Here is a 22,259-nt window from a genome sequence, read left to right as displayed (position 1 = left end):
CTTCTCTTCTACTGTCTCCAAATACTGCCATGTCCACTACCCAAACTTTTTTGTCTGTCTTACTGACTATTCCCTGTTTAACCTAATAGTTACTGTTTGTATTCACCACTATATTAGACGCTTAATTAAAAAATAACCTAAGCAACAATATACAAATATTCAGTGTAAAAGGAACATACAAGTAATTGTTTCTAATCAGTACATCCAATCTCTCTCACATTGTTGCTAATGATTTCACAATAACACATACTGTATGCTTGATAACGGATTATTGAGACTGTTAAGAACCATATAAATGTAACATAATAATCTTTAGTATCTTAAAAGTAAATCTTCCATTTTCTTTAAAAACCCCAATAACCAAACAATAATTATTGCAACACCCAAACTTAAAGTAATTAACCATTATTACTCACACTATTAATAGGACATGGCAAAATAATTATAGAATTATAATTAGAATTATAGCCCAAAATAAAGCCTAAATTAACATTCTTGGTAATATTTTTTAAAGAATGCTATAGAGTTTATATATTATTATAAAACTAATAACACCGGTAATCTCTATCCATAACAATTTTAGTGTGCATTGCACAGAAAATGAAATGGTTAGTTGTAACATTTTAGATCTGCTGGTTTTAAGTTCCCAGCAAGAAGAATATTATTTGATCCTTTTCCACACTGAAACAATTCTGGCAACATAAAAAAGCAATCAAGAGTACATGGCTGAACTGACGCCCATAATGAGATTTGTATTTGCTGCACACTCCTGAAGTGTGAGATTTCTAGTGGAAAGCAGAAATTTTTTAAAAGGACACATTTCAGCTTTTATTGGCAATGAAAATTTAGTTTTCCCGATTAATGTAATCTATCAAATTCTCACTGAATTTTTGATGTAGACTGTTAAAAGTATAGCAACACTATTATGTCATCGGTGGTGTTTTTCATTGGCTAACTAAGCTCAACAGTGTCTCTTAGCAACATGTTGGAACAGCAAACAGTACAATTAACTCTTTCACACTTATTATATAAGCTTCACTTCAGGTTTACTTTAGAATTACAACTATATTTTTCCCCTTCTCAGTCATGGTAATGACTAAAGAAAACACTTAAAAATAGCAACTTGAGTATTAAGATATGATTACTAGAGCAACAAATGAGATTACTAAAACAACTAATTCAAAATTCACAGCTGGCAATGCCAAATTAATCTGAAAAAAGTGGGACAAGCTCTGATCTGTTATTTTAAACAATTTTTCCATGGACCAACTAGCCTAAGATTGCTTTTTAATACAATTGTAAGCATTTTTCTCAAGCAAATACGACTTTTATGAAAAGTTCTAAATTTTAGTGAATTACAGCTGTCTTATACAGTTCACAAAGGTTATGCTTTTTAATAAAATGTGTTAGTTTGAAAAGATTGTACTAGACTTTTCCTGATTTTTGACTATCATACACCTGACTCTGATCCTGCAACATAATTGTTTCATTTGCAGTTAATAAAAATTAAAAAGTTCTATTAAACCCTCAGAGTATTAGGAGCTTGGGGGAGAAAGATGAAGAGAAACAAAAATTATAGCTTGTCTGACTCAAAATATCCTATATATTTAAAAAAAAATCCATCACACATGCTCTTATCTATTTTGGTTTTACGTATCTTAAATGCAATATTAATTAACTAACATTTAAGTGATAGTTTTAGTATGAATTGGGCAGTACACTATATGCTAAAAGTATACAACCTAAGGCTCCAATTCTATAAATAGTTCCTGAAAACTCTTAGAACAGTCCAGGTTTTATCTCAAAATTTTCACATTTTCAATTTGATGGAAGTAGACATACTGGCAATAGTAATATCAACAGCATTTAACATGTTAACTAAGCTTAATATTTAATTAAATCAACTTTCATTTTGCCTTTGCCACACCTACCACTTTGTCCTAGCTCAGCTACTTTCTGGAGTGTGGGTGCAGCATGTCTTTTAAATGCTATAAATTGTCTTCAGCCTTCCCCCACATCCTCATTTGCTCATCTCTATTTATACTTTGTAAGTTGTTGATTTAGACAAGCACTTCATATTTTAAATGAATTTTAAAATTTCCAGTATGATTTTATTTCTTTAAAACTTCCTTGGCAGACTATGTTACTTGAATATGAATAGGATACAAATTCTAAATGGTTTGATGCTTAATATCACAATGGATTTTTGAAAAATAAGTAAAAGTGCAGCCAGTCTTTTGAAGGAAAATCCACTGAATTCAATATAACTGATTTTTTACAAGAACCATACTGTTTAAGTATGAAAAGTATGAATATGAAAAGATATTCAGAAATAATATACAATGGTAAAAATGAATCAGATCTCTGATCTGAGAAGCTTCTACTTGTTACTTGTAACTGGTTTTGTACTTCTTTCATATATTATGAGTCACTGAATCTATTATAGTAGTGATTCAGTTTCAGTGCCTTGTTATGATGTAATTGCGTTTACTAAGTTTAGATGACACTGAAAACAAGGGAATTATCCTGTAGACTAGCAGGGTTTATTTCATAACCAAAAAGAGTGACAATGTAAAGGAAAAAACAAATTCATATCAACAATTATAATACTACAAATCTATATAGAAAAAAATCATCTTTCACTGGTATTTTAATTTAATTGGTTTCTCAGGTTAGTTCAATATCTTTATAGCATTTATATGGCTGCCCATCTCAAAGTGATTTTGGGTGGTTACCAAAACTCAATAAAAATACAAACCCAAAACACAATTCACCAAAAGTTTACTAGTGTATTATATTTATCTCTTTTATCAAATTGATTGAAGGCTATTGAGAACTGGGGCATTAAATTTATAAAGTATAATCTTGTTACATGAAAATGCCAAAATTAATAAAGTTTACTTGGAACTGAATCCTACTTTACTGGATTAAACTTTTTTCCAGGGAAACATATATATAAGTGTAATTTGAGTTTTGTAAATGGACATGTATTAAGTGAAGGTATTATAATAGAAATGTGATTAATTTTAACAATCTGTATAGTAGTTTCTCATTAACTACTAAAATAAAGAAGAAAATTCCATTTGAACCATGATCACTTCATAATGATGATCATTTAATAGTGATGGGAGGTTATACTGTATATCAGTGTTTCTGAAACATTTGAAGTATTGAAAAATAGGATTCTTTCAATGGACTCAATTTACAATCTTTGAATACAGGCAAATATTTTACTTTTATAACAAACTTCCTTTTGCAATATGAATTTGTTTTAAAACTTTAGCTGCCTTGGGGAAACATATGGTTCTTTAGAATTTAACAAATCTCTATCTCGAAAAATAAACTGCTACACTAGCCAAAACAAAAATTGCTCCATTTAATGCAAAAGGAAGCGTGGAATTGCCCGCACAAGGATCAAACAAAGATAAAATACTTCAGCCGCGATAGATTACTTGTGAGCTACCCCTTCGTGCAGCCCTGGAGAGCCAGGTAAAGTGTATTCCTGAACCTACTCCAGGAAACGTTTCGGAGAAGGTGAAAAGCGATGCTGTTCCGAAGGTAATGGCGGGAATTTCGCTTTAGGCCCCAGGGCACTAATTCTCCTCCACCCTGAGCGAGGAGAGAAGCGCGGAGTTTTCCGAGGATGTGCCCAGCCCAATTTGGGGGTGGGACTCAGGCGGGGCTCCAACTTCTCCGCCTCGCCGAGCCAGCGGGGAATAGTTTCGGAGTGGGCTCGAGGGCTGCGGCCGCCTGGGCTGAAGCAGACCGCGGAGGGGCTTCGACGAGACAAAGCCCGGAGCTGCGAGAGCGGCGGAGGTTTTGTGGGAATCGCAGGCCAGGAAGCGCTCGGCTGGTTGGAAAGCGTCGCGATTCGGACCGCCTCTTGCAACAGGTTCCTAGGGAAAGACGGCAGGCCGCTCCGCCTCCCCAGGCCCCAGTCATTGGTCCCGGTCCCGGAACCTGCACACCCGCCTCAATGCGGTTCGGAGCCAAGATGATGCCGGTAAGTGTACATGAACCTGTGTAGGGTGGGGGGGAGGGTGGAAGAAGGCACCCCTTTCCTGATCCAAAGTAGAGGGTTAGCCCGACCCCCAGGTCGCCGTAGTTTCGGCTCGAGATGGGAACGCGGATCAGGCTTACTGCTGCCGCTCCTCCTCTTCCTTTTTCTTCAGCAACTTCATGCAGTGGGGATATTGGGGGGGGGAGGAGGGAGAGGGAGTTCGACAACGAGAGGTTAGTGTGGAAACGTGTATTACAGACGCCGGATTCTTTGTAAGTGCCTCTTATGGGCAGCAGTTGCCGCCTGAGAAAGAAGGTCGATCGTCTCAGATGATTTAAGGTGGGGAGACCTGGGAGAACGAGAGAATCTGCAAATGGAGCGGCTGTTCCTGCTTCTCGCAACCTGTGAGAAAATGGAGAAAAAGAGCCATTCCGGGCTTCGAAGACCCTCAAGAACACTTTTACTAATCTGCCGACTCCACATAGTATTCCGATTTGTACAAGTCTTGTTCCAAAGAAATAGCTTCCTAGCATTTAAAGAGAAAGTCAGAGATGTTTCTTGTAAGCAAGATTTGTAACGACTGGTTTACAGCTGTTGAATCTGATGTAGCTGCAGAAGAGGCAAGTGCAATTTTAGGTTACATTAGCAGAAGCAATGTTTTCCAAATCACGGGAAGTAATGGTTATATTTTTCAGACCACATCTTGTTTATTGTGTTCAGTTCTGGGCACATTTTAGGGATGATTCAGACCCCGCTTAAAAAAAGTTCAAAGAAAGGCAGTTTGGATGATGAAAGGACTAGAAGCTATATAGCCTGTTAAGAGAGATTAAGGGAATGGTGGAAGCTTAGCTTTGAGAAAAGGCAATTAAAGATGTTTATGTAGAAAATATATAAACACTGACAAAAATAAGACTGGCACCCATTCTTTATCTTTCAGCGTAAGGGACATGAAATAAAGTTACAGGAGTAATTCAACTTGATATTAGAAAACACCTTAAACATTAACAATAAAACATTAACAATATTTAGCAGTAAGATTAATTACCAAAGAGGTGAGCAGTTGCCATTCTTTGACTGGGTTCAGGTAGAACTTATATAATCATTAATTATGTTTAAATTCGAAATCCTGTACTAAGCAGACAGTTGACTAGTGACTTCAATATTTTATTGCATCTGTATGATTCCATAATATGTGCCTACTGTAATATGAACAATTACATAGTTTGTTTTCTAAAAGTTTTGCCATGTTTTTTGGTACATAGTTTTATTTTTGTGTTCAAATATAAGAGTCAAAAGAATCACCATGATAATTTTAGGTTTATAAGAATAATGAACCCTGTTCATGGTTATATTTACGTTATACACTGAATGACTAATTAATCAATTATTTTAGTCTTGTATGTTTTAAGGAGTGTGCATGACATGGAAAATAGGTTTCATATTTTAGAGTTCTATTGTCCCAAAGATGCTTTTTTCAAGAGGCAACTGGACTGAAAAAGCACCTTTGGAACAACCATGACCTTGATGACAGAGAATCTCCATAGATACAGAGGTTCTATGGAACAATTTTGGAATTAACTACAGGTCAACAGAAGTCAAACATAGAATGCTGTGGTACTTCTGAATTTATGGCAGATCATAAGTCCTTTGCTGGCAGCTCAACTATCTCCCAACTTCCTTGTCTGTTTCCTTCTCCTCTTTCACCTGCTGCTTCTACTGATGTCCTAGCATGACACTTCTCACTGCCTCCCTGTCTTCCAGTGCTTGGTTCACCATAATTATATCTAACTTGAGAATGGTATCAGACTCTTGATTTTAAGCTATGCTGTGAATCACACCCTTGTGCTTTGTAAACTATTATTTTAAGTTAATTTTTTAAATAAATATATTGTAGCAATTTGTCATTTATTCAGTAAAACCAATAATGGCTTAGCACAATATATGAACCCCACTGGAAAAATCTGTAAATGGCTTATCACTGCTTTCTTCAGGGAAATTTTTTGTTTTACATTTTGATATAAAATCCTTAGTTTCCTTGGAGTTCTGTCCAAATTGTAACCAAGGCTAATCCTGCATGTCTTCTAGCTGTAAACTCCAGCAAAGTTGCTTTCCTGTCTTGTGTTTATTATATTCTGTTTCCTTAGGGCTAGAATGTTTATACATTTTTAAAAAAAATAAAAAGTAGTTTCTGCAAATGCTATCAACCCTTCCATTGAGTAGAATAGGATATATTATGTTGGGCTAGCATCTGATTTCTCTTAGCAAACTGTATTACAATACTATTGAAAAGTTTGCATTAATGAAATAACCACATTAGGAGACTTTCAGTATTCAGTAGGTTGTTGTGGGACATAATTTTATACTGATTAATAGATCAATTTTATAATTGGAAACAGATTTTTAAGTGCTCTTGGTTATTCTTTTATATTTCATATTTTTAAACATCTTAACTGAATATTTCATTTTTAGAGAGGCTAAAGATTAACTATTGAAAGGAGATAAATGCTTCTTTTGATGATTGTGGTAATCATTATAATTAATACTTTACAAGAAAACATCAAGAAGCATATATATTATTGAAGTATCTAATAATAGAGTAATATTACAGATATGGCCCTTGGAAAAATGAATAAACGTAATAATGTTTGTTTTAAAAGAGTACAGTATCATAATTAAAGTAAGCAAGTGGTTCTGTTGCCTTAAAAGGCCTTTCTTATTAAGTAACCTTTTATTTTTCAGGGAGATTTCCTCAAATAATTTCACATTAGTTCATATTAACATATATTTCTATATACAGTCATGATTATTAAAATCTAGATTTTCCTCATTTTTAAATAATAAGTTGGATCCAGAGTTTGCCCTTAAGAATAGGCCCAGTTGTTTTTAATCTGATGTTATTTATCAGTACCAATCTAATGCCATATAAAGTTGCTGTGAATGGTAAAGAACCATACTGTAAGTGTGTTTCAGTAATATTTTTGTTTTTTTAATCAAATTTCATCTTGGTTTCAGTAATAGTTTTGTTTTTGTGCTGTTCAAATATAAGAGTAAAAAGAATCATCATGATAATTTTAGGTTTACAAGAATAATGAACTCTGTTCATGGTTATGTTTACGTTATACACTGAACTACTAATTAATTATTTTAATTTATTTTCCATGGGTTGTCTCTGGGCCAGTGTATCTTCTGATATAATTCTGTCATACATTTACATTTGTTAATACTCCATAGACTATGCTTGACAGTTTTTTGTTTGAGCTTTTGCTGATTTTTCATTAGCTTCTAATTGCATTATCAGCATCTAATTGCATAATTGTCAGATAGTAAAAAAATAATACATTTCAAGAAGAATATGTTTATAGCATTATCCTTATATCTTGAACTTTTCAGATGGTTATAGTAGAATACATATATAGTAGATATATAGTAGATATGCTAACTGGTAAATAAGAAAGTAAGAATATAATTCTTAACTAGTTTAGTCTTAATTAAGATTAGAGGTAATATATTTGGACAAATTGTATTTTAATTTTTTAAGAAATTATAATAGTCTTACATTTCCAGATTATGTTTTGTAATTGGTTGCATCAATTGCTATAAAATTGTTAATAAAAGGAGGTTGCTAACCTATTAATTACTGGATAATCAATTTCGTGATTACTTATTTATATGCCATCCTCCAAGGGGCTTTTATGCTGTGTGCGTGTGTGTGTGTGTGAGAGAGAGAGATAGAGAGAGTGCATATATACGTGTATATTTTTTCACACTGACCTTGGACTATTGGGACTATTTTCTATGGGGACTATTTTCTTCACCAATAAAAGATAATGGTTAGCCCAAGGTCACTGATTGCCTTTATAGCTTAGGAGTTATTTGATCCTAAAACTCTGGACAAGTCAGACATTCTGTGGCACTGTCTTCTAATACAAAAGATGTTTTTCTGTGACAAACTTAAGGAAATCTGTGCAATTAAAAAAACAGGAATGCTTACATGGAAGGTCAAACAGGCAGTCAAATAGATTTACAGAGAATTGACATTTAAAGTGTTGGTGTGGAAATATATTCTGATTAATGATGTTAAGGAAGCGTTTTCAAGCTTAAGTGATTTTTAACCTCCTTGAAACAAAAGCAAATAGAGAAAGGCAAACAAGTATTGTGCAGTAGTAGAAACCAAACTAGTCCTACAATCCTGCTCTAACAAACATGGTAAATCATATAAGAGGGACGGCATAGTGTAATACAGCTGTGAAGATATGGAGTGATCAAAAATTCTCACTCTTTCATATGTGTGCATTAGATGTAGCATAATAGCGGTGATGGGCTAAAATACATTAAAAAAATCTGGTTTCTCTACCTCTGAATATTTTTGCCTTGATAGCAAAAATACAGTATTAGATTTTAACATTTGATAACATACCACAGTATGTAATTGCAAAAGGAAAAATGTGAAAGACAATGCATTTCCAGATATGTCATGACTATTTCAGCAACTAAATTTTGCATGCTTATTATTTATTGTTGTTATAGATCTTGAATAACACAAACAACATAGTGTTTTGTAACTGAAACATAATCAAGTTATGGCCTATGCATGATGATGATGATGATAATATGTTATCAAGTTTCTCCCAAATTTCCAGATGGAATTTGGAGTTAGGGGAAGTATTGCAAAGGGTAACATGGATCCATTTTGCTAGCAGATGCCATTCCACTTATGGATCAGATTATTGGAGGTAACTTCCAATATACAGTGTAAAGTGGCTATAATTTAAATCAGGGGTAGCCAGTGTAATGCCCTTCAGTTGGATTCATGCTTAATCCATGATCTTTAGTTAACTTGGCATAGGTTTATGAGAATTGGAACTAAAAACTTCTAAATTGCCCCAGGTTGTTGAAACCTGTGATAGAAATATTAGAAGGTTTGTTGTCAAGACATTTTAAGTTTGCCAAAGCTAACATTTTTCTCAAATGGAAAATATTCTATTATTTACTATTCTTTTCTTCCAGATATAAAACAATAACGAGAGAAACCAGTTTACAGCTTGTTAATCAATTTGTTAACCATTTGTAGTTTTCTTTGTCTATATTTGTACTGTGGGCAGATATTTGTTTCATGAAATTAAATCTGTGGTCCTATTTCAAAACGTCTAGCTGAAGTAAAAACATTTCAGTGGCAAACCACTTGTGTAACATAGCCTAGAAAACTACTTGTATACAATCTCCTGAAATGAAACCCAAAGATTTACTTGTAAATAAAATTGGGATTTAAATAGTTTCTGCCAGCTTTTTTTATTTATTCATCAATTAGGCTGATTTGTGGTACATGGTTCCTTAAGGTTGATACATTGTGTTGGTTGGTGATAGTAAATGCTCTTCCATGCTACACCCCCTGCAACACAAGCAATATCCCCAACCTTCAGAAGAAACTTTGGGTGGGTGGGGGGAGTCAGTAGGAAGGAGATGAAGTCAGGTGTCTTATCTTTTGTAGATGTAATAGTATGTGGGAATGATACTGGGAGACAGGAGAAAGAGCCTCAGCTTAGATAATGGTACTTTCAGACTTGCAAGATTCTCTTAATGCACTTTTACAATACAAGAGCTATAATTCCTGATTGTACTTCTTGTATGGACTGCATCACCAGGCTAACATCAATCTTGCAAGTCTGACTATACCCCTCCTGTATCTCACTTTTACTTTCCCCTAAACTTGGGAGGGTCCTTTCTGAGAGGCTTTCACTCGCCTTCTTTCTACTCAAATTTCAATTATCAGACTGTGGTATAGACTGCAAGTGTTCCTCCTGTCTCCCAAAGTCACTCCTACATACCGGTGGAATATGTGAATAGCCAACATGGGATTTAACCCTAGACTGAGAATTAGTAGAACAGCCACATTTGTAAATTGTAAAATTTGTAAAATAATTATTTAAAATAATAGAATAAAAGTGAAGACTCTATCAAGTTGAGCTTGATTCCTACTGATAACATGGATATGTAATTTTCTTAAAAGCAATGCAAAAGTGATTTGCCTTTATTATCTGTTACTCTGCTTTTGACTTTTCAGTCTAGCCTATTGCTGAGATTTTTTGGTACTCCTCATTGTACTTAATCATATGATTGTTTGTTTATTTAATGCATCAAGATCTCTTAAGTACTGCCACTATGTTAGGCAATGGATGCTGAATATCTTGAGCATTAAATATACACAACTGGACTTTATAATTCTCTTCTGCAATTTATATATCATGAAAAAGTACATGGAAATTTGGAGGACCTTGTTCAGTATTGCTGATATTTATGTTTTCAGTTGGAGGGTATAATTGCCAAAGCTGGATCAAGGCAGCTTCTGGTAATCTTTTCCTTGCTGTTGCTTTTATCCTTGTTTTGGCAATATCTCTCTGTCCCAATTGTAGATTTTTATACTGCAGTCTCATGCACTCTCTGAAAATGGGACCCTTGGGAAAAAGCCGTATGCTGCTGAATGGAAGCTATGCTGTTTGTAGACTGTGATGTGTTCATGATAAAAGTTCTGGCAGATCTACTCTAAATACATCTGTTTGGAAGTAACTTGTGTTGAAAATGGCTACTGTACAAAGAATCTGTACCATAGAGAATGTTTGGTTTATGCTTCTCTCTCACAGACACACAACAACCGATATTTAAATTAAATACAATTAAATATAAATTAAAGGTAGTCTAAAGGTAGCAGGGGTCCCCAACCTGTGGGCTGTGAAGGGTTTGCAACTGGGCTAGGGAAATGGCTGGCGAGCACACACAGGCACATCTTCACTTGCATGAGTAGCAAGTGAGCACGTGTTCCATCTAAGTGAGCGCCAGGTACACATGCAGTCCTGTGCGTGTGCAAATGGAGCTGTACATGCATCCTCTTAACTAAAAAAGGTTGTGGGGGCCCAGTTGATGTATTTGCAGTAGAGCTGACAAATCTTGTTTAAGTAATTTGTTCTAAAATTCATTTTTTCCTCTTGGATTTATTCTAAACTATGATTTATGAAATTGATTATTCCAAGGGGCTTTGTGGAGTACACCTTACTATTTAAAATGTAAAAAAATATTCCTGCTTAGGGAGGCAAATGAATAAACTTTAAAACATTGATACTACTTCACCAACTTAAATTTACATGTTTACTCTTTATCCCATCTAAACTCTTTAAAAATGAATAGTACTTCAATAGAGTATGATAATTTATGTTGTTTAACAGTTCCTGGTGTAGAGAAAATTGTAAGAGTTTTAGATACATATTCATTCATCTGTTAATGTTACATTATTAGCGAAGATATTGTTTTTTTGAATAAATATTGGGCATGATTTATAATTTTCTATAAGATAATTACTTTCTTTAAGGTAAAGGTTCCTCACACACATATGTGCTAGTCGTTTCCGGCTTTCTTTCTTTTGCTTTCTTTACCCTTATATTAATTGCTGGGAGGCCTATTTCTAAATTCAAAATTGCTACTGGTGTACTTGAGGAAGAGGCTAACATTGATCTCATGAATTTATTCTGAACCACTTCTAATTCTTCTAGTTTACTGATACCTCAAATTGGGATCCTATAGGTTAATTGTTTTGCCCTGGAAGATTTTGAGAGTAGGCTGTACTAATCTCAGCCATTGTTCTTGCTGATACTATATTTTTTCCATGATATTGTTTCAATAAACTGCTTACTCAAATACTTTGCTAGATCTCTCTCCTTACCATCTAGTGTCCATCTAGTCTTTATGGCCTTTTAGCAAATACTATTATCTTGGTTTTGGAATAAATTACCTGTGAATACTCTTTACTAGAATGTGACAAATACTGTCAGAATTGTCATTCCAATTAATGTAGACATAAGTACCATGTATAGTTGTATGATAATATAGGGACCTTTCTACTTCCAGTTGACAGAATATAAATGGAAGTATTATTAACCACTTCTTATATCAAAATTAAAAGGGTAGGAGCCAATATGCAGCCCTGGTGGACACTTTGTGATTTCCATCTACTTTGTTAACCTAGTTGAATTAGTCCAGTTTAAAAGAAAACAATCAACTTCCTGCTGACTAATATAGATGAATATGTAATAAAACAATTTGTATTGTGTGCCATGGCCACAAAGATATCAAAACAGATCTTGACAAAGAGTGCTTATATTAGAGGTGATATCGCGCTGATATGAATTGTTGCAATTTTATATGAAATAAATGTATATACTATGCAACTTGGTACTTTAGAGAACTGGATATAGTGAAGCTTCTATCTGAACTTCACAAAATTGGATTTTAATAATAGCCACTGATGAGTAATATTCCATGAAAAATGAAGCTAGTGGGTCAAAAAACTTCAGGATGTGTAGAAATTCTTAATAAAAGGAGTTGCTAACAATTTCAAGAAGGAAAAGCAATATAAAGCAGCAATAGAAGCCAGTGTAGCCACACAAAACAATCTTCATGAAATGCCAAAAATAAAAAAAATTATGTGTAGAAGTAGAAAGACAGCTAAATCAACAAAATAAGAACACAAATAGTTTGGAACTCTGGAAATAGTGCCTGGAAAGCAAAAGTTCAAAATGAGATTTTATTGCTGAGATACCAAGAGCCACACTTATTTAAGATACATATCCACAGCAAAAAGAGATGAGTCAATCTATTATGTGTTCAGTGAAGGCAACAAAAAACTCACAATTACAAAGAGAAAACAGGATTACCCAAGTGTTATAGGTTTTATTCATCTCCAACCAAGATATTCCATCAAGCAGTTATGAAAAGCAGAATGCAGAATTTATTCCCAGTAAGCGGGCAGGCAGTAGTTTTTCTTTTGACACTAAAGAACTGAAAGTTTGAGTTTGAAGAAACAGAATAAAAAGACTAATGATGCTTTGAATGTCAGTGTTGGAGAAGACTCTAGAGAATATCATGAGCCAAGAACAGAATCAGATTATAGAACATATACAGTAAATCCAGAATTATCACTTGAGGTGCAAATGACTCAGCTCAACTTGTCACATTTGAATATATTATGCAATCACCCAGTTCTCTAGATAAACCATAATACTGGAAAAGATGGGAAGAGAATATTAAGATTGGGGTGATAAGTAGCAAGGTGGATGGAGTTAATAACAGTAGCAGCACTCATGGGAGGCTTGATAGAGCAGATTAGGGACAGATCATCCTGGTCATTAAGAGTTGACCCTATTTGAAGGCATGTAATCAAACTAATTGACATAAATTAGTTAAACTGTAGAATTAGTATATGTTGATTATGGCTATTGATTCAATTTATAAAGCCGCACATCTCAAATACATGGCTCTGGGTAGCTTAAGTTCAGTGCAAAAGTATGCAATATAAAAGTATATAAAACATTAAAAATCATATAATTGGCACCCAAGGTATAAAAACAATCAAAAACATTTCACATAGCCACTCCACAGACTGTCCTGCCCATCTGGATTCCCAAGCTCAGTGGCAAAGCCATTTGTTTACAAAAAGTCAGTAGGTCAGGACCAGTTTGACCAGTTTGAGATAATATTCTGAAGGTTGGGTGCCACAACAGAATAGGCTCTTTTTCTAAGGCCCACAAGATGGCACTCACTATTAGATGGGACCCACAGTATGCCTCCCTTGTTAAATCTAATGGGACAAAGAGATCTAACTGGGGAGAGTTAGACCCTCAGTTCAAAGACCTCATAACATTCTAAGTAATATGTTAGACTGAATGACATGACAATTAGGTACACGCATATAGCTTGTTTGAACTTTATGGTCACTGAGTGTTCATCAGTGCCTCCTCATAAAAATGGAGTGAAGCACAGAGTTCAGTAGCACAGATTTCTTTGTGGGCTCTATTCAGCATTTTTATTACTGGCTTGCATTAAGAAATGATGGGAATGATTTACACTTTGCAGATGGCACAAAATTGGATGAGATAGTTAACAGTCTAGAAAATAAATAAAATTAAAAGTGTTTGGTAGGATAGATGAATGGCTTGGAAAAAAAAGAATGAAATTTAATATCCTGTGCTTCCCCAAAAATAAGATCAGGTCAAATATAAATTTTTGCTCCAAAAGATGATTTAGGCTTATTTTCCGGTTAGGTCTTAGTTTCGGGGAAATGCAATACTAAATGTGTGTCTGGCTGATAGTTATATTACAAGCATCCTAAAAAATCATGCTAGGGCTTATTTTCCTATTGGGTCTTATTTTGGGGGGAAATGGCACAAAATGCACAGGTATAAAATAGGATTACCTGTTGATAAACATTATTATAAAAAAGTTGAATGTGAATCAAATTGAATGCGAAATCCAAAGATTTGACATAGCTACTGTATATAAAGAAAGTACAATTATAAGTTGCATTGACAAGTGCATAGTATCCAGATCCCTGGAAGTAATAGATTCATTTTATTCTATTTTATTCCCTGGAAGTAATAGATTTATTTTATTCTATTCTTTGCACTTTGTCATTGATCCCACTTCTGATATTGTATCAAGTTCTAGACACTATACTTAAAGAACAATCAGAGAATATGGAACAGATTTGGAGAAGGATAAAAAAGATTATCAAGATTTTAGAAATGTAATCACCTAAAGAAAGATTGAAGAAATTGCTAATGTTTAGCTTTGCGAAGATCCGAAGGAGAAATAAGATAGCACTTTTCAGACACCTGCAAACTCTTGTTTTCTATCCTTCCATTGGACAGACAACAGAATAAAGGATTTCAATTACAAAAGGGAAATTCTGGTTGAATACTGTAAAAGAATTATTAGCAGTAAGAACACTGTGAAAATGAGAACGATTTCCCAGTGAGGTAGTAGCTTACTGTTTACTGAATGTGTTAATGCAGAGATTACACAGCGGTGTTTGGAAAATGCTTTAGCTTTAAATTCTTGTACCGCGGAAGAGATTGGATTTGATAATGATATGCCTTCTATAATTCTATGGTATGATTTGACATTGATTTGGGGGAAGTGAGCTTTGCAGTAATGATTCATGTGTCTGCCTGGTTCAGTAGATATAGGATCCCAACCTTAAATGCCTTTTTATTATGAAATTATTATTTTTTCATCCATTTATTTATTGTCAAGCATCTGTGAACAGAAAAGCAATTCTGAAAAAAAATGTTAAAAAAAATAGCTAGAATATAGTCTGCTGTATAAGTAGATGCATATTGAAGCATTGTCTTAAAGCTTTACATTTGCAAGGCTGGTAAATCAGCAAATAATTATCATCTAAATTTAGATCACTGTTCTTTTTTGAGGCATGGGGCAGACGTTAAGTGTTACTGTTATTGTTATTTTGAGACTGAGCTTTAACAGGCTGAAGTTTTGAGTTTTCATATTTTTTGATTATTTGAGTACAGGTGTTGAATATAAGAATTATTTCTGCATTTATACTTACAGGCTTGAGAGGGGTTGTTCTTTTTTTTTTTTCCAGAACAGAATGCTTCCATTAGTATTAAGAAATGAATAAAACTGTGTATGTTAAACTGCGGCTGTCTTGAAAAATTTGTTTAGTGAGTAAGAAAGCTGAAAATAGTTAGAAGTAATACATATAATATTGAAAAATGATTGCCATGGGTTGCAGGATGGTGGAGTAAATTGAATTAGGTCTGAACCAACAGGAACCTTGAACGTACTGGATATCCTAGGATAGGTATGATCACAGGATTATATCTCCTTGAAGATAGAAAAGCACATTTCTAATGAGTACTGTTGCTCCAATAAAATATATTTCAATCAAGCTCATAATTTAAGGCATGCTTTGCTAATAATTTTTGTTAAATAAGCTGTGTTTGTTAACTTTATCAAGAATAACAAATGATATTATGGCTTATTGCAGTCTTTGCACTTTGTCATTGATTCTGAACATGAATATTCCCTATAACTATTATTGTTAGGCCTACTATTTTTTGCTGGTCCAATTTCTTCCAGAAGCCATTTAAACTGCTTAGAGCAAATTTAGCAATTTTATACACTATTTTCTATATGCCCATAATCTACGGGATTTAATTGTAAGAAGCCCACATTTTATTTGCTATTTGTTATTTTATATATACAAGTTATAATTTTATAACATTATGATGTTCCTTTACCATAATTTCTATTTTAGAATCTTTTGATCTTTTGACACTTAACCTGTAGAACTAGCAACCTTCTACAGTTTCCTCAGTTCTACAGTAGCCCCATCATAAGTGGAGAGGTGTTCTTTATACTGACCTGTAAATAAAGCAATATTAAAAATTAGGTTAATTACCATTTTACTTCATTTCCTAGATATGACATTTTCATAAAAGAAAAATGAGTATTCTTAGCATAATTTGTAAAAACAAGAAGATGAGTACATTAATTACCATTGCTTAAAAAACACTTCAGAAGCTTCAGAATTTAACTGGCTTATGCTAACCTGTAAATAATTTTAAATAAATGGACACCAGCCATCTTGTACAACTTATTTTAAAATTATGAATTATGGGATGCATGTTTTATTTCTCCATAGAGCTGCTGCGAGCATCCAGAGTGGGAGGTGCTCCAGTCTCGGCTCTCACAGGCTGAGCTTGAATTGAGGAACGCTCCTCCCCCATCACGTGGTCCACCGTAGCGTTCCCCAGTTTTAGCTCAGCCTCGTGTGAGTCAGGCTGTTTTTCTTTGAGCTCTTGGCCGACTCAGGATTCTCTTCTCTTCAGGTTGGACCGTTTCTTTTTCTTTAACTGTGCAACTGGGTGTTTCCTTGGGGTCTATAGCCTCCCTAGGGGAGCGTTCTTTTCCCCACCTTGGGGGGTAATAATTGGGCGGAATCCCAGCGCTTTCACGCTGTTGCCCCCCCGCCATCGTATCAAGCCGTTCCTCCGTGTCACTATTTTTATTAGCGGTTTGCATTCCTGCCTCCCGAATGGTTGTTTCCCCCCCACTGAACACCGCTCTACCAGGGGAGAGCTAACCTCCCCCCTTCTCCTCCCGTTTTCTTGCCCTCGCAGGGCCATTTCTGTATTGGGAGAGTTTTTTTTTTCCGCCTCTGAAAGCCTCGGATCCCCAGCGTTGGCTCGCGGCCGCCATTTTGGTCACCGCCTCGTGGCCAGACGCCATCTTGGCCGCTCGTCAGGCTGCGTTGCTATTGCAAGCTCACTAAGCAGATCCCCAGGGACTGTTTAAAGCCAGTTGTCTGTTCCTTCTGTTTTCGAGGCTCCCTGAGCCACCTCAAAAATAAACTATCCGTTGGCTATCCCGCAGCCCCTCAGCTGGCGAAGTAGCAGCACCCCAAACCCCCCAGTCTTCGTCTGGGGAGGCAGCTGCTGGAGGCCCACCCTCGTTTTACTCCTAGGCCTCAGGCGTTCATTCGGCTAATTGGTCAAACCCTGTGTTGTTTTCCTTTGCAATTTGCTGTTCCCCCTTCCCTTTCTGGGGCAGAACCTCATTTTTCCCGCTGGACTAAAATAATAATAATAATAATAATAATAATAATAATAATAATAATAATAATAATAATAATAATAATAGAAAAATTATATATATACATTATAATAATAATAATTTAAAAAACAAAACAAAACATTTTTTTACCAAAAGGGGGGGCGTGAAACAACCGCTAAGACACCTGGCCTTGGTGCAGGTCACAAAACTAGACGAGCCAACCGTCTCTTACTAATTTTAAACAATTTTTTTCCAGCATTGTTCAGATGGCAGATGACAATTCTTCAAGAGGACCTTCTCTGAAGGCCAAATCCAAAACCCACTATCTGTGCAGACAGGCAAAGGAGACCTCCAAAGCCTCCCAGAAGGATGCACTCAGACGCCATAAGGCATTGGAGAGGGAAATTGACAGGCGATCTAGAGAGTCATGTTCAGTGCCTCTGGCCCTCCCTCCCGCCACTCCCTCTACCTCTACCCAACCCCCCCTCCTCCTCCAGATTATCCCTCACCTAGACGCAGCCCGCCTGCTCAGTCTTCGGGTTCAACGACTAGACAAGTTCCCGAAGCTACCTTCACCCCTACAGCTGCTGGCTTACGCCAAGAGGAACCAGAGGAGGATCCCATGGTCGAAATTCCTGAGAAAATGAGATCCTGGATGGAGTTAGCCATCCGCCAGGGAATTGCAGAAGGTCTCCAGCAGATGGCCAGACCGGCCTTCCAGCCTATGGCCCCTGAACCCCAGTCTCCATCTGTCAGATCTCTCCCCAGATCGGATCTTTCCCATGGTCAGGTACTCTCTCAGAGAGACCTCCCTCTTTCTCATGGGGTGGAGGAGGAGGAGGAGCAGGAACAAAGGGACCCGATTCAATTCGGGGATGAAGAAGACTTTGAGTTGGGGTCCATGATCTATAGCGAACCCCTCTCGGGGGCGGACCCATTGGAGGGAGAGATGTCAGAGGATGAAGGCCTCACCCCTGACCAACCCGCCTTCGTAGGGTTGTTCAAACCGCATCTTTTCAAATCCATCCTTTTCAAGGCCAAAAATATCTCAGGCCTGACCACCCAGCCTCCCTCTGAGTCCCTCCCCGCAGCCTCAGGGGGTCCCGATGACTCCATCTTTAGGCAGTCGGTAGTGGAGGCCGAGGTCATCCCAGCCCCACCTATTTTTTCCAATCTGGTCTCTAAGCAGTTGGCCTCCACAGGGGCGCCCACAGCCCCCTCCTGCCAGGACAAGAGGTTTTTCAACCTTGATACAGGCTTCTCTCTCCTGTTAGACACTCCCGTGGTCGATGAGCCCATAGTGGGCCTGGCGTCTTCCTCGACCCCGAGCAATGCCCTGGAGGCCTAAAGCCAGAGGACAAACGGGCCGAGCTGGCCTTACATCGGGCTCATCAATCTGATGCCTGGGCCATTAGATCGGCCACAGCCGCATCCTTCTTCACCAGATCTTCAATCCGGTGGCTCCGCCAGCTAAAACAACATGTTCCCGCGTCCAACGTTAGGGCGCACCAGGACATTGCAAAGCTCACGGCCGCGGCCGAGTTCTCAGCCGATGCCACCTACCAGTCTGTGAAGTTTTCCACCAGGGCCATAACATCGCATGTCACAGCTCACCGCTTGTTCTGGCTCCGCCATTGGCAAGCGGACATTAAGAACAAAATAAAATTGGCATCGGCTCCCATTTTGGGAGGTAAATTATTCGATTCGGCCCTTGATCCCTTATTGGTCGAGAGTTGAAATAAGAGAAAATATCTCCCCTCCCTTTTTCGGAGGTCCGATTCCAGGGCCCCCTTGCCTTTTCGACGAGGATCCTTTTGTTCCTCCTTCCAGACCTCTTTCCCCCCCAGATACCAGAGGTCTTCCTCCTACTGGCCGCCCCCTTCCCAGGATCGAACCGACTCCACCAATAGGAATAGAAGGGGCGGCTCCTACAAAAGACCCTTCCGGGGATCAGGGAGCAGGCCTTTTTGGCGCTCCAGATAACTCAATCCACTCCCTTCCCATTGGCGGACGTCTCAAGCATTTCGCCAGCCGATGGGAGGCCTCCACATCCGATGCCTGGGTCAGAGACACTGTTTGCTTTGGTCTTGCCTTCGAATTTCAGTCCCCCTCCTCCCGACTTCTTTATGACTTCCCCCCTTTCCAGAGACCGTACCAAGCGCACCCTCATGGAGGCCGCCATTCGGCACCTCCTCGACATAAAGGCTATTCAACCCGTTCCCACCGCTCAACGAGGACGGGGCTTCTATTCTCATTTGTTTGTGGTCCCAAAGCACTCGGGGGGCTGGAGGGCGATATTAGATTTAAAACGACTCAATCGCTACTTGTCTCCCTGCAAATTTAAAATGCACACATTACAATCCATTCTTTTGGGAACCAGACGAGGGGACTGGCTCACTTCAATTGACCTCAGAGGCGTACTTGCACATCGCAGTTGGCCCTCTCACTACAAATTCTTACGTTTCTCCTATAACAACACTTCCAGTACGTTGCCCTTCCCTTTGGATTAGCCTCGGCCCCGAGAGCCTTCACCAAGGTCCTAGCGGCCCTGGCAGCCCATCTTAGGAACCTCCCAGTCTGCCTCCACTGCTATCTGGATGACATTCTCATCCTGTCCCCCTCCAAAACTCAAGCAGAAAGAGACACCAGAATCACTCTCTCTGCTCTCCAGGACCATGGGTTCCTGATAAACTGGAAAAAAAAGTCACCTATCCCCATCTATCCGGCTAACCCATTTGGGGGCGGTGATTGACACTGTTCAAGAGTTGGTTTTCCTATCCCCGGAAAGACTCCTTAGCATTCAAAAATCCGTTCATCAAATTAGGCGGTCAAAAAAGGTTTCTTTATTAGACTTGTCAAAGTTACTAGGCAAAATGGTTTCATGCATCTCTATTGATCCCTGGGCCCGTTTTCATACCAGATCCCTTCAATGGTTCCTGCTTCCGTACCAGCGATCCGGAAGGAGCAACTCAAGGCTCATGGTCAGGGTATCTCCAAGAGTCCTCATGTCCCTCCTCTGGTAGACCAGACCGGCCATCAACAAGGGTCACTACTTCAAGGAGCCCCACAGGCTTATCCTCACAAAAGACGCCAGCCTGTTCGGATGGGGTGCACATGTCCATTCTCTCACATCCCAGGGCAGATGGTCGACAACAGAACGACTCTGCAGCATAAATTGGTTGGAGCTCCACGCCGTATACCTGGCACTTCGCAGTTTCCTCCCTCAGGTACGTGTGTGACACGTCCTGGTCCTCATGGACAACGTGACGGCCAAGGCCCATATCAACACAGGGGAGCACTCAATCGATTCGGCTCATGAGGGAAGCCGAACGCCTATGTCGCTGGGCGGAAGCAAATCTCATATCCATCAAAGCAGACCATATCTCGGGGGCGTTAAACACCTGAGCAGATTGGCTCAGCAGGGCCACGATAGACCAGGCAGAGTGGCGTCTCCACCCATCTCTGTTCAGGGAGGCGTCCTCAATCTTCGGACTTCCGAAATTGGACCTTTTTGCAACCCCCTCAATGCCCAGCTCCCAAGGTTCTTCTCCAGGTACCCCTCTCACGGAGCGGAGAACCACAACGCTCTGCGTTGCCCCTGGCCCCCAGGACTTCTTTACGCCTTCCCCCCGCTGGCCCTCATTCCCAGGGTCATCCACAAGCTAATCCTGGAACAGGCGGAACTCCTTCTGGTTGCCCCCTATTGGCCCAGGCGTCCGTGGTTTGCAGACCTCCGCAACCTTTCAGTGCCCCCCCCCGGAGGATCCCTCCGGACAGGATTTCACAGTCTCAAGGCCCACTTCTACACCCGGAACCTCAATGGCTCCAATTGGCCGTCTGGAGGTTGAGCGGGACCGTTTAAAGAGGGAAAAGTTTTCCAGCCAAGTCATAGACACCATTCTAGCTGCCAGACGGCCCTCAACCACCCGCATCTACAACGCCACGTGGGTCACCTTCTGTAACTGGTCCCACAAATTCCAAAGCACCCCCCTCACTCCCTCTGTTGCGCAAGTTCTGGACTTCCTCCAGGAGGGACTTAACAAAGGATTATCCCCTAACACCTTGAAACGGCAGGTTGCGGCCCTAGCAACCGTTATCTCTATCGGTAACGAGGGTCCCCTCTCTCATCACTCCCGTATTCGGGCGTTTCTCAGGGGAGCCACCAACTTACACCCCCCTGCTGTTCACCGTTACCCAACCTGGGACCTCAATAAGGTCCTTGTTTCACTCACCAAGCCCCCCTTCGAGCCCATTAGGGAGTCATTCCTCCAATTTCTGACGTTCAAGGTGGTGTTTCTCGTAGCTATCACATCCGCCCACCGGATTTCGGAGATAGCAGCCCTGTCTATCAGAAAGCATCTATGCGTGTTCCATTCCGATCAGGTCGTTCTCCGGCCCGACCCCACTTTCTTACCCAAGATTAACTCGGCATTCCACAGAACGCATGAACTCATCCTCCTGAACTTTTGTCCCAGACCCTCTCGGGAAAGGGAGAGACAGTGGCATACCCTTGATGTGAGGCGCGCCTTACGGATTTCCATCAAGCACATCTAGCCCTTCCGGAAGTCGGAGGCATTATTCCTGTCGTTCCAACCCAAATCACTCGGACACAAAGTATCCCCGGCCACCATAGGCCGTTGGATCAGAGCTGCTGTATCGAGATCTTACCAAGCACAAGCCCTACCTATCCCCTCTGGCATAACTGCCCACTCCACCAGGAGCACGGCTACCTTGGCTGCTTGGGCCACGCAAGCATCAATAACCGACATATGCCGGGCTGCCACCTGGGCATCCCCATCCCTCTTCATCAGGCATTACAAAATCGATGTTTTTGCCTCGGCGGAGGCCTCTTTTGGTA

At 38.9% G+C, this 22,259-nt stretch overlaps 1 protein-coding gene across 3 annotated transcripts in view; it reads left to right on the top strand.

Annotated features, from left to right (window-relative positions):
* TP53BP2 (tumor protein p53 binding protein 2) overlaps positions 1–22,259 on the top strand; it is a 65,733-nt gene that overhangs the window by 5,281 nt on the left and 38,193 nt on the right. The window contains exon 1 of one of the 3 annotated variants that reach the window (XM_087934076.1): positions 3,675–4,003. The exons of 1 other annotated variant lie outside the window; for it this stretch is intronic. In XM_087934076.1, the coding sequence (XP_087790202.1) occupies positions 3,977–4,003 (27 nt within the window). In that variant the 5' untranslated portion in view covers positions 3,675–3,976. Of the gene's footprint in view, positions 1–3,674; positions 4,004–4,068; positions 4,621–22,259 lie in introns of those variants that run through there. One more of the 3 variants, XM_087934084.1, reaches the window with a different exon arrangement.

Source organism: Pseudonaja textilis, chromosome 1 (genome assembly GCF_049901715.1).
Source record: "Pseudonaja textilis isolate UNSWEBS1 chromosome 1, rPseTex1.2, whole genome shotgun sequence".
NCBI lineage: Eukaryota > Metazoa > Chordata > Lepidosauria > Squamata > Elapidae > Pseudonaja > Pseudonaja textilis.
Note: the sequence above shows the minus strand (reverse complement) of the source record. Positions and strands in the feature narration are given on the sequence as shown.